We start from the raw sequence: 13,700 nt of genomic DNA, 5'->3' as shown, positions 1-13,700 counted from the left end.
GAAAAAAATAAAAAAATTGGAGACTAATTGCCGTTCAACGGTGCGGTGAGATATTTTGTAGCCCAGTTTGCCGTGTATTACTGACGAAATACAAATATCTTCACCTTTCATCGTTGCTCTTATCTGTTGAAAAGCCTTTTGTGTAAAAATAGAAAAAAATGATGGCCTATTTGCCTTTGTGCGGTGCAGTGAGATATTTTACAGCCTAGTTTGCCATGTATTACTGGCGAAATACAAATATATTCGCCTTTCAACAATGCATTTATCTGTTGAAAAGCCTTTTGTGTAAAAATAGACAAAACTTAGGGCCTAATTGACGTTCAACAGTGCAGTGAGATACTTTACAGCCCAATTTGCCGTGAATTACTGGTGTGGTGATATAAAAAATATTTGATCTAACATTTGATTATTTGATCAGTATGTCAGGTAGAGAAGTGCCAGGCCCTTTACAGGGGAGTGGCAGAGGCCTAAATGTTTCTGGCGCAGGCAGAGGTCGCAGTAGAGTAAGGGGCCATTGCAGCAGGGGTCACTTCGAGAGGCCTGAGCTCCCAGTGTCAGCTAGCGGTCGTGTAGTGACCAGCAACCCAGCGGTTCTTAAATGGTTGACTTGATCTTCGACTTCGTCGCAACTTACATAAGACACCCCAAGCCAAGAGTCAGTGGGTTCGTCAGACACAACCATTAGTTGGCATGGTCCGGGAGCAGGCCCTGTGCCCTCACCTGTCCTCAACCTGCCTCTGTCCTTTTTTGTTGCCTCACCGCGAGAAGTATTATATACCGTAGGCTCTGCTCCACTTTTCAGCTAGGGAGAGCTACTAGAGGACAGTCAGCAGCTACTGCCCAGCCAAGATGTGGAGGAGACATCTGCCGCTTCCTCCACTAGGCGGGCAAGTAGTGATGAGGAGACTTGCGTGGGAGCTGGTGCTGAGAGCGGTCAGGCTCCTGACCCAGAGACGGTTGAGGAGGACCTCAGTGACGTTCAGACACTACTCAATGATGATGATGTAGCTGATCGCACTTGGGAGCCGGGTGACAAAGGGGCTTCATCATCATCGGGAGAAGAGGATGGCAGCTTGCCCGTGAGCCAGCAAGTCGCTAGCGTGGCTGGTAGTCAGCAGGGTGGCAGTGGTGGGAGATCAGTAGCCAAACAGGCCCAGGATAGACCACCAGCTTCACTCTGTGGCCTTCTGATGCTGCCACCACCTCCACACTCTGTCATTGTGCCACTCTGTGGCCTTTTGATGCTGCTGCCACCTCCTCACTCTGTCACCTTGCCACTCTGTGGTCTCCTCATGCTGCTGCCACCTCCACATTATGTAACCTTGCCACTCTGTGGCCTCCTGATGCTGCCGCCACCTCCACGGTATGTCACCTTGCCACTCTGTGGCCTTCTGATGCTGCCGCCACCTCCACACTCTGTCATTGTGCCAGTCTGTGGCCTCCTGATGCTGCCGCCACCTGCACACTCTGTCATTCTGTGGTCTCCTCAAGCTGCTTTCACCTCACCACTATATCATAGGGCCACTCTGTGGACTTCTCATGCTATTTCAACCCTCCCCACTTCATGATTGGGCCACTATTTTGCCTTTTTGGCTTGGCTGACATCATCATTTATTTGACCCTTCCTCTGATTTGTCAGAAGGAAGGTAAAATGAGATGCACAACGGATCCTGTCTGTGTAGCAGCTGCAAGGCCTGTATGGTCCCATTAGAATTGGCTTGTGATTTGGTAGCCAAAAGCAGGAGTAGGTACAAAACACAGAAGACTTGCAAATATTCCGTTCACGTGTCATCTTTGTTTTGCATCCACTCCTCTTTTTTGGGGGCATTAGCAGTACTGATGGATTACTGACTAAATTCTGACTGAGTGAAGGCAGCCGCTCCACAGACAGGATCCGTTTTTTGTAGGTTATTGTTCTGACTGATCAGAGGAAGGGCAAAATAATGAGTAACGTCAACACAAACTTACTGCTGACACCCTCTCCACTCTGTCGGGGGGCTCTACTTGTATAAGTGTTTAATAGAACAAGGGTCTGTAAACATCTATGTTGAATCAGCTGACGACGGTGTAACAGGAGTGCGCTTCTTCTTTGCGCTAACATTGACCTTTAAGGCTGAGTTATTTTGTCAGTTTTGGCCCCTTGACTGCCCAAATAAGTGAAGTGTGCAGTGATTCTAAGAGCGACGCCTGTCATCTGCATGTCATACTGACTCACAGTATTATTTCACTACCACAGCAGACTCCATATGTGTGTTACTGCAAGGCACAGTTTTCTACACCACTATAAAGGCTCTCTGCAGCCAGGAAATAGCTGTTTTTTAACGTAATTTGCCGTGAATAAATTTGGATTGAAGCGAATTTTTCCCAAACAATTTGGCGAACCGGCGAATCGAATTTTTAAAAAATTCGCTCATCTCTAGTCATAACAGTTGGCCTACTAAAACCCACTTGTGACACAGTAGTTTGCATGCTCGAAACTATTATGATAGCACAACATCTAATGCAACAGCTCTCTGCGAACCAAATAAAGTACAAAAAAATATTATAATGCTTATGCTATGCTAATAAAGTAGAGATGCTTGGCAAATACATTTTGTACAAAATTATTTGAGCCCGTCTGCTGCACGTCAAGGTGATCTCTGTAAGATGGGAACACTAAGTTCTACCTGTTAAGTGCCATGACAGCGACCATTAATTTCAGGGGGACTCGTCATGCATGTTGGTACTTGCATCCCCTGTATTCAATGGAGGCCATTTTGGCACCAAAAATGATAAAAATCAAAGGGGACCCAGCATGCATGTGGAACCTACACCCCCTGAATTTCATGGTTGCTGTCATGGCACTTAACAGGTAGAACTTAGTGTTAGGTTCCCATCTTAGATCGCCTTGACGTACGGCAGACGGGCTCAAATAATTTTGTACGAAATGTACTTGCCAAGCATCTCTACTTTATTAGCATAGCATAATCATTATAATATGTTTTTGTACTTTATTTGGTTCGCAGAGAGCTGTTGCATTATATGTTGTGTTGTTTTATTTTTCCAGTCATAGCAGCGTGCACCTGCGCATTTGGATGGGATGTGCTGATCAACACCTTTTGTGTTTCCATCGAAACTATTATGATATCACAGCGCTTACCTGACTGAAACAGACATGTGATGTCACAGTACCCTCCCTACCTGACTGACTCTCAGTTGTGATATTAAAGCAGCTTGCTTGACTCAGACTCACCTGTGATGTCATAGCAGCTTATCTGCTGGAGCCACGTTTGTGATGTCATAGCAGCTTATCTGCTGGGGCCACGTTTGTGATGTCACAGTAGTTTAACTGGCAGAAAGAAATGTGTGATGTCACAGCAGCTACACAACTGAAGCTCAATGTCACAGTAGCTAGTTACCAAGAGTCAAGCACGAAAAAGAGGGGCACTATGTGCAAGGACAGTATATGAGAAACTTGAACTGTACTGATAATTTACTGGTAGTGTAATGGCTGCCATAGATCAACTCATTCATGGCTCTCTAGAAAATCCCTCACCCCAAGAAGAAGCATAGCCCCTTAAATGTCATCTACTGGAAAGTATGAACCACTATTTCATTTTAAGCAGCAATGGGCCCTATTGACTGCAGGGCCCCCTGTACATAGGTTGCACATATGGTTGGTGGACCCCTGCCTGGAAGAATTAGTCAATACAGGAATCATAGAGAGAAAACGTGCATTTGTAGACATGAGCAGATCAAAAAGTCTCAAAATTTTTATAAGAATATTAATTATAATATTTATAATATTATCATACACAATATATACATCTCCTGCTGCCTGATGAGTGATGTGATTTTAATTTTGTAATTATAGGTATGTTTTAAATGTTTTAATAGAATATCAAATTTTCTGGCCTAATGCTAAGAAGCAGAATGTACCTGCAAATGATGATTTTTCTGCATTTTACATGACATCGTTCGTGTCAAATCTTGATGGTGGCGTCCTAGCAGCTGCATTCCCCACAGAGTGTCATTTCTAAAAATCTGGGACAGGCTCCAACAGGACAGAAATGTCAGTCAACACTTCAGCAGTGGTAATAATGTCACATTAGTTGTCCCTACCTCTCAGATGATATGACAGCAGAGTATAGGAGGGGAGGTTGCTATGGACCTTGCCGCAGACATGACTAAAGAAGTTTACCTGAAATATGCATCCTATTGACTACAAATAAGTGCACATAGTCTTGTTAAAAAAGAAAGTACTTGAGAGTAATTCAGGCAGTCTTCATTTGAGCAGAACCTGGTTGTAGACAAAACCCCTCAACCATCCTTGAGCAGAGGGCATTATGTTGGGTTTGCATACACCCCAGGCAATTCTGTCAAGGTGTTGAGCATTGAGAGACCTCAGTGTGTCATATGAAAAAATGAGTGGGTTAATATGAAAGAGGATTGTTATCCAGATTCTCTATAACATGAAGTTTTACAAGTAGTCTTTATATTCACCACTTGAAAGGCTACGAATACAGAGTTTGATTGTTCATATATGTGATGGCATACTAGCCGAAGGTGCTGAGGTTTGGCATCAGTGTGGGGTGTGGAATAATTACCCATTGGCTGAACATTGGGTACCAGCTACTTTGTTACTATTGAATCTCTGCCAAACACCACTGTATCTATTTGTTACTGATCTGCTCGCCTCGACGGTGGCCCAGACCCTCTTCCCGCTGTCTTATTCCCAGTAGGCACAGCTTTCAGGTCTGCTCCGTCTCTCCATGCAGGCTGCGGCCTGCTTGGGGGTAAGGCCTCTACTCCTCTGCCCCTAGTCGAAACATCAATACATGGGAGAAAACAGAACAGACTCCTATGCAGGATTCTAGCATGCTAGAAAATCTATTTTTCAGGCACCCTTCTACAGGGGAAGGTGTCTTAAGTACTCCAGAGTTGCCAGCCTTTGATTTGGGAAGATTAGGGTCTTCAGCAGACCCAAATTAGATTTGGAGTTACCCAGGACCTGGCAAACATGTGCTCATTGGCACCCGACCAGCACATTGTCACTGCATGATCTGTAGGCTCAACACTCATTGAGCTATTTGTATACAGCAGTAAAGATGGACCTTCAGTAATGTCCTTTCAGAAATAAAATGCAGCCCAAAAGTATAAAGTCTATAATAATAATAGTTAAAAAGCTTTATGCAAAATGACTATGGCTTTAGGAATACAGCCTTAGGGTCAGGGGAGCCTGCTAAGACCGGTACAGGGTTTGCTATTTTTGTTAAACCCCTGTCTTTGCTGTTTACCATTATTTCAGTCCACTATCTATTGCACTAATCCTTGGCCTAGTACATAACATCTCACTTACTTTATCATGCTCAACAGTAGATGTTAAAAAAAGAAATTACAACCTATATGGATTAAAATACAAAGGATCTCCAGCTGATGAGATTATCTCCAGAATGCAATATCCAGTGCTGGGCTCAGCATTGACTGGTTTTACGATCAGAAGTTACCGCGAGCAGACCAGAGAAGAGAACAATATAGAATGTTTAGGAGCTGCTCATGGGACGATGATCATATTCTGCGCTGTTTTTGTGAGGGTGATTTGGACAGGATCGTCATGCTGTTCAGAGAGTGTCTGGAGATTGTGAATCATACTCTGGTTATTAAGGGAGAAGATATGAGATGGAACTGCAGGAACCATGGTATGTGTTACCTATTGGTCAATGTCATTGAACTAAATCATGTTTTTTTTTATAGTGGTAATGTAATAACCAGACAGTGCAGCAGGGTGGTTGTGCTTTATGGCAGCTGCAATAAATGGGAGTAAACTGACAGATGAAAGTCAATAGACTATTAGGCTGGGGCTTACATGGCGACTGGTGGTGACAAGTATTGCTGTGCAGCACTGATTACTGTGTAGCATTGCCTGTACAGAATGCAATGTAAGTGAATGGGGTTGTGTTGTGGCCCTCACATTGCTGTGACCACAATCAGACAGTCACAAAAAGCTTTGGAAATCCAGTGGTCAATCTGGTGGTTACAAGATGCAGCAGCTCCTTCTGCAAAAATGCACTTCCAAAAGCTGCATATAGGAAGCAATAGACAGTCAATCTGAGCAATTTTCCTGGTTTGGCCAAAGGGTGCAAATTCTCTCTTACAAGTTCACTATCGATATTGCACTACTATGCCCAACTGCGGAGTGTAGTCTTTAAAAGATGGCCAATCTGTCTCTTTAGTATAGTTGGGTACCTGAAGCTTATCACCCCAACCCAATGCAGTGAATTCCACAGCCAACATACAATGTGTTACTTTCACTGGCTTTTTGTCTACACACCCTTCCTTGTAATGGCACTCAACCTTCTGTAAGGTTTAATGTTTCACTTTCTCAGAAGAGTACTTCTTGAGTATTTGAGGACTTACTTGAGTCACTTTCCCCATTACTCTTGGCTCACATGGGTTTATGTGTCCCTGTCTGCGGCTTCTCCTTTTAACTTTTACACTGCACACACAGAAATCAGCTCCTCACTAATCATCTACCTCTCACAGATAGATCATAGCTTTCAGATCAGAAAGATGGGGCCAGCTCACACCTAGCAACTGCAGGGTGAAAAATAAACCCTCTCTCAGATATACAGCTCTTGAGATCACAATTAAGACAATAAAGTACATCAGAAACTTGACCGTGTGGCTGTACCCTTACTCTACTAGAAACTTAAATGGAGAAAGTGAACATGGACCATCATAAAGGTTTTTTCTCTAGTAATTCAGGATTTACTAGTACGGTATATGTAAATAAACTTCATAAATGGATAAAAGCCTTTGAGGAGGCACTAGGTAGGAAGATAGTCAAAACGTCTGTGTCCATGGCAAATATCTTCACATGAAAGTTATTAAATTGAATAAACATCAGATCCCAGAGGCAGATCTTTGTGTGGGAACCAAATATATAATTCAAATACTACTAAAATGGACAGTGATTTTTTTTTTACTAGTCACCAAGTCTCCACATGTGTGACCAATTCTAATGATTGACCAGTTAGTCTATGCTTTTACATCAATAATGTTTGATAATAACACAAATACAATCACACTCTGCCCTGCCTCTATGCTGGATGTTGAATGAGGCATTGGTGTACATTTTGGCCAAAGCGTAATAAGCCATTCACCACGTCAAGGTCGCCTCCATGAGTGGTCCCTAACACTAGTTCCTACCTGTTATGGGCCATGACAGCCACACAACGTCGCGTGCATGCTGTACCTGCGCTCCCTGGACTTTGTGTGGCTGTCATGGCCCATAACAGGTAGGAACTAGTGTTAGGGACCACTCATGGAGGCGACCTTGACATGGTGAGTGGCGTATTACGCTTTGGCCAAAATGTACACCAATGCCTCATTCAACATCCAGCATAAAGGCAGGGCAGAGTGCTGGTTGCAGAGTGCGATTGCATTTGTGTTTTTGCGTTTGTATCTGTATTTCGCCATAGCAATCTGCACCTGCATACAGGGTTGTGCTGACTGAACCCCCCACATTTTTTTCTTTGATGTTTGATAATAACCTTGGCAATCCTTCTGAGCATTTGCAAACTTATAAATGAGATGGACATATACTGGAAATGTATATTAATACAATCTCAGTGCAAGTGCCAAGCTATGTTTTGCATTGATGCCAAGCAGCACGTGACTGACAGCTGAGATAGACAGGCATGTTTTCTGAACTACATCATGCTGTTATCATTCAACGCTACTCAGTGTTTGTGTGCAGTATATTGTATGTATATTTATAATGTAGCTGAAAAAGAATGTGAGTCTGGGCGCAATGCCGATAAAATAATCACAAGTAACTTTGTGTAGTCTGCATGTGACCTGGGGTACTTTGTAAGATTTATCAACCCCATGCCTTGCATACATAAACAGAACCCTATAAATACACAGCAGGTGAGCTGTGGTTATTGTAGAAATACAGTGGTGGGCTATTAGGATGGACAGTGTGAGGAGCAGAGTTCTTCAGAAGCTGCAGGTCATATCAGATATGGGCCACCAGCAGCATCTGGCCCCAGAAAACATTTTCCTTGCAGCGCTTGAGACTGGAAACCTTAGTCTTGTCCAGCTTCTGGGATCCAGACATGCAAACTGTGTGCTGAATATCAGAGGGGAGGAAATGGGGTATCAGGAACAGACCCCTGCAAGGTTTGGCCTAGCAGGTAGGATGGTTTCATGTTTATTGTGTGTGCCAGTAGTATATCATTGTTGTTTTAGTTGTGATTGTTCAGTTCATTCTAACAACTTCTGAATACCTACGTTAACATTGGTACTGTTTTCTCGTGACTTGCTAATTCAACAGGGATTTATTAGTTGGGAATTAAAGGGGTCGGCCCAATGGCCCATCTCAACATTTATGGCATATCGCAAGGACATGCTACAAATGTGCAGTATCCTAGACCAAGGGTATCTGCAATTGCTGTTATGCAGGGGCGTCGCTAGGACAGCAGGGGTGTCGCTAGGTTAAAACATTCGGGGCCTGGGTCCTGGATGTTTTGTCCCATGCCCTGAATGTCCTGTCTGCTAGATACAACTGAATTGCTGTACACAGAACGGCAATACAATTGAATCTAATACACTGGGAAGAGGTGAAGGACCTGTGGTGACATCACAGGTCATGTGATTAGCAAAACAGGCTGTGATAGGATGACCTGGATGATGTCACCATCAAGTGACCAGTGAAGGATTGGACCGGAGTGAAGCGGAGAAGGAGGAGAAGGAGCCTAATGGTGATGTCTGTACATGAGGAGAGGTAAGTGAAGGGAGAGGCAGAGCAATGCTGGGAGTTGTAGTTATTTAACTGGGATGTATATTAGGGCTGAAGGGAGGGATGTTATTGACATGGAACTGTGTGTTTGAGGTGGCTGGGGGAGGGAGTGATGTTATTTACATGGGACTGTATGTTGAAAGTGGATGGTGGGGGGAATGATGTTTATGTACATGGGACTTAATGTTTAGGCTACGTTCACACTTGCGTTTGGGGATCCGCTTGTGAGATCCGTTTCAAGGCTCTCACAAGCAGCCCCAAATGCATCAGTTTTTTTTTTTTTTTTAATTAGTCTTTATTTGAATTTCACACAAGGAACAAATCCATAAAAATCAAATAAGCACAGATCAACCATTCACAATTAATAAATACAGTTCCTTTTTCTTTCCCTACCTTCCCCCGTTTCCCACCCTCCACCCCCCCCCCCCCCCCCTCCCTCCACGTGGGGACGTGAGAAAAAAAAAAAAAAAAACATCCTCCAACACTAAAGTAACCAATTTTTCCACACTTGGTCGAGATTTATTGACCTTTTTATATAATTCTCCATCACTCGTTCTTCTTTAATTAAATTATCTATAATTTTTCTCCATTGTCCCACTGTCGGTAAATCTACTTTTATCCATTGCCTAAGTATGAGCAATCTGGCCTGAAATAATACTTTATTCAAAACCAGTCGTGTTTTTTTGTTTAGCTTCAAATGTTCAGTTACCCCTAGAATACAAATTATTGGATCATTGGGCAGCCGGACTTTCAGGAGCAAAAATATAGTTTCCATTATTTCTGTCCAATATCTATGGAGCTTGGGACATCTCCAAAAACAATGTATTAAATCTGCTCTCTCCTCCCCTCATTTTGGACACTTATCTGTTGCTTTCACTCCCATTCTTTTCAACATCCATGGAGATCTATGTAATCTGTGCACTATAAAAAATTGTGAGATCTTATGTGAGCCCCTATCCGAGATTGTAGCATAATTTCTAAGGGCATCTCTCCAGTTTTCTTCTGTAAGGGAGCCTAGATCTTTTTCCCATTTTCCTAGAGCTAGCATTGTAATTTTTTTTCTCTTTCTGTCCATCAAAAGCCTATATCTCCTTGCTGTTGTTCCAGCTCCTTCCCCTACTATAATGAACTTATCCAACCTGTCTGATTTTTCCCTTCTATACCTATCCTCCTGTGCCACTGTCCGCAGTGCATTCCTAAGTTGGAGATATTTATACGTATCAATATGGGAGATCCCAAATTCCAACACCATTGTGTTGAAGTCTTTCAGCTTATCTTCCTCAAAGATCTGATCTAAATATTTAATTCCTTTTTTCTCCCAATCTATATAGTCCCTTATTGTTTCTAATTCTTTTAAATTAAGATTTTTCCATATCGGTGTGTATTTCAAGAACCCTTTAATCTCCAATATCTTCTTAATTTCCCCCCATACGTATTCTATTAAGTTTAATATTCTATTATCTGAATTTTTTTTCCCCAAAAAACCTGACTCCAACACCTCTAAGTGATTTCCTCCCTCTTTCCAACCCCATCTATTTAATTCTTGCCTACCCACTTGACTATCTAAGCTACCCTTTATATTCCCGTATTGAATTATTAAGTAGTAAAGAAACAAATTAGGGACCGCTAAACCTCCCTCCTGCACTGGGAGCTGGAGGACTTCCTTCTTTATCCGAGGGATTGCACCTTTCCAGATGAGGTCCCCCATTAGTCTATCTAGTAATTTAAAGGTAGTCTGCGGTATTCTCACTGGAGCATTTTGCAATATATAGAGTATCTTTGGGAGAAGGACCATTTTTATTAGATTTACCCTACCTTGGATTGACATTGGCAGTTTTTTCCATATATGTATTTTAGTTCTTAATTCTTTTATTAGGGGGAGGACATTTAATTTTTCATATTCTTCTATATTTCCGGAGATTTGTACACCGAGATATTTAAAATTTTCATGTTTTTTTAGAACATGCACCCGTGTGTCTCCTTGTAATTGTCTATCTCCTAATAGTAACATATGTGATTTCCCCCAATTTATCTTTAGACCAGAAAAAAAAAAAACTTATCTATTATCTCTATCACTCTATTAAACTGATCCCCAGTGTTTTGCAAAAAAAGTAAAATATCATCCGCATACATTAACAGCTTTTCTTCTCCGCCCGCATATTGAAAACCTTTAATCTCCCTATCGTTTCTTATTATATTTGCCAAAGGTTCAATTGCCATAGCAAATAGCAGTGGGGAGAGAGGGCATCCCTGCCTTGTGCCACAGAATAGGGCAAAAGGCAGGGACAAGCTCCCATCCACCACCACTCTAGCCCTGGGATTTAGATATATTAACTGTATCCACCCTATAAATCCCTCCCCTATACCGAATCTCCTTAACACTGCCCATAAATAGTCCCATTCAATACAATCAAATGCCTTTTGGGCATCCAGTGAGAGTATCTCTTTCTCCCCTGTGTCCAATCTATTAGCTTCAATATTAAGGAATGTCCTTCTTATATTAGAGTATATTGTTCTGCCCGGTATAAATCCTGTCTGATCTTTATTTATTATCCCTTTGATAACCCTTGAAAGCCTATCAGCTAAAACTTTTGCCAGAATTTTAACATCTGTATTCAACAGGGATATTGGCCTGTATGAACCGGGATCTGTTTGTTCTTTTCCCTTTTTTGGAATTAACGTAATAGTTGCTTCCTTCATAGAGTTCGGTAGGTCGCCTAATTTTCGGGCCTCATCCAGTGTTATCTTTAATTCTGGTACTAACACCTGGGAGAAGATTTTATATATTTCAAAGGGAAGCCCATCCCCACCTGGTGCCTTCTCAGCTTTAACCTTCCCCAAAACCAGATTTATTTCTGCTACCGTTATTTCTTTTTCCAGATATTCTTTTTGGGGCTTAGATATCCTATTAAAGGCGATCTTATCCAGGTATGAATCTAGCTCTTGTTTCCACCCATCCCCTCTCCAACCATCTTACTGATTCCTTATCCAAATGTGTCTCCTGGAGGCAGATGATGGCTGGCAGAAACCTCTTCATCCACTCAAGGATAGCATATCTTTTAACCCTCTCACGGAGCCCCCTCACATTCAACGAAAGGATCCTGACCATCTAACAGAGGGGGAGGAGGAAAGAAAAAAAAAAAAAAAAAAAGGTTTTCTCCACGTCCCCGTCCCCGTCCCCACCCCCCCCCCTCTATATAGTCCCCCCTTCTGCTGTCCAGCAGTCCGGGCGACTCCATAACTTAGCGTGACTCCTTTCACCCCCCCCTCCCCCACCAGCCTCAGAGGCCCTCTCCATCCGCCCAGTCACTGACTTCCTCCGGAGTCTGAAAAAAGGAAATCTTGCCGTTATATTCCACCCTTAATTTTGCCGGAAAAAGTAAGCTATACTTTATACCGGCCTCTCTTAATCTTTTTTTAACGGATATAAATTCTCTTCTTTGTGCATTAGTACTAAATGAGTAGTCTGGAAAAAGTTTGATCTTTACATCCTGTATATAATATTTTTCTGAGGTTCTTGCATCAAAAAGTATTCCATCTCGATCCTTAGATAGTAAACATTTCACCAGTATAGGTCTGGGGTAATCCCCTGGCGCCCTATTTTTTGTGGGGACCCTGTGTGCTCTTTCAATAGTAAATAAGGGAGAAAGAGTACCTACTTTGCTATTTTCCCTCAACCATTTTTCCATAAATTCCGTACAATTTCCTCCCTCCGCTCTCTCTGGGACCCCCACACATCTTATGTTAGCCCTTCTTGATCTATCCTCCTGGTCTACCAATTTTTGTTCCATCTTAACATTTGTTTGTTTTAAGTGGGCCACCTCCTTCTCTAATTTCTGCACAGATTTCTCTAGGGTGGGAATCCTTTTTTCCATCTCTTGTAAACGCTGTCTTACTTTTTCCATCTCGGCTCGAATAACCATAACGTCCGTCTGCACTGCCCCAAGCTGGGTTACTAAATTACCCATTAAATTTTCCATCCTTGAGACAGTGCAAAGTATATCCTGCACCAGGGGTCAAGTCCTGGGAAAAAAAGTGTGGGAACTCACCCAAGATCCACTGCAACCCCCCCCCCCCCCCCCCCCTCCAAAAAATAAAAAAGCACAGAAAATCTAGCATGCTGTAATTTGTGTCGCTGCGGACTAAAAAATAAATTAAAAAAATAGCACTTTTAGAAAAGTTTGTCCTGGGATTCGATCTCATGACCTCTACACAGCAGAAGCAAGGCATATGCCCTCACAGCTATGAAAGCTGTCTAGCTTGCTACTTAAAAAAAAATATATATAAGACTTCTACTGTAGGTAACTTTGCCCACTGTGTATGGATGTAGCAGAGCTGGGTGTGTTGGGGCAGCTGTCATGTGTATGGTTGTACACTAGGTATCAGTACACAAGGTATCAGTAGAAGTATCAGAAAAAGAAAAAAAAACACTTTTAGTTTGTCCTGGGATTTGAACTCATGACCTCTACACATTACAGGCAAGGCATTTACCCTCACAGCCATAAAAGCTGTTGAGGTAGTTGCTTAAAAAAAAAAAACTAAGACTTCTACTTATACCTAGTGTACTGATACCTAGTGTACAACCATACACATGACAGCTGCCCCAACACACCCAGCTCTGCTACATCCATACACAGTGGGCAGCTGTCATGTGTATGGTTGTACACTTGGTATCAGTAAACTAGGTATCAGTAGAAGTCTTATAAAAAAAAAAAAACACTTGTAGTCAATGGGGACGGAGCGGCGGTCCGCGGGCACGGCGAAATAGCCGCAGGACGGATCCGACATGGTGAACAGCCTGTCGGATCCGTCCTGCCGCTAGTGTGAAACTAGCCTTATAAAAAAAAAAAAACACTTTTAGAAAAGTTTGTCCTGGGATTCGAACTCATGACCTCTACACATCAGAGGCAAGGCATTT

The 13,700-nt window shown here is 42.6% G+C and overlaps 1 protein-coding gene and 1 long non-coding RNA gene across 4 annotated transcripts in view; one reads left to right on the top strand and one right to left on the bottom strand.

Annotated features, from left to right (window-relative positions):
- The window catches only part of LOC122945112, a 49,851-nt gene extending 46,302 nt beyond the window's left edge, over positions 1 to 3,549 (bottom strand). The window contains exon 1 of the long non-coding RNA XR_006391093.1: positions 3,233 to 3,549. This is a non-coding gene — a long non-coding RNA (uncharacterized LOC122945112). The remainder of the gene's footprint in view (positions 1 to 3,232) is intronic.
- The window catches only part of ASB18 (ankyrin repeat and SOCS box containing 18), a 52,315-nt gene that overhangs the window by 21,212 nt on the left and 17,403 nt on the right, over positions 1 to 13,700 (top strand). Inside the window, exon 1 of one of the 3 annotated variants that reach the window (XM_044303990.1) lies at positions 5,592 to 5,678. The exons of 1 other annotated variant lie outside the window; for it this stretch is intronic. In XM_044303990.1, coding sequence (XP_044159925.1) covers positions 5,594 to 5,678 — 85 coding nt within the window. In that variant the 5' untranslated portion in view covers positions 5,592 to 5,593. Of the gene's footprint in view, positions 1 to 5,591; positions 5,679 to 7,954; positions 8,178 to 13,700 lie in introns of those variants that run through there. One more of the 3 variants, XM_044303989.1, reaches the window with a different exon arrangement.

This window comes from Bufo gargarizans, chromosome 8 (assembly GCF_014858855.1).
Source record: "Bufo gargarizans isolate SCDJY-AF-19 chromosome 8, ASM1485885v1, whole genome shotgun sequence".
Classification (NCBI taxonomy): Eukaryota; Metazoa; Chordata; class Amphibia; order Anura; family Bufonidae; genus Bufo; species Bufo gargarizans.
Note: the sequence above shows the minus strand (reverse complement) of the source record. Positions and strands in the feature narration are given on the sequence as shown.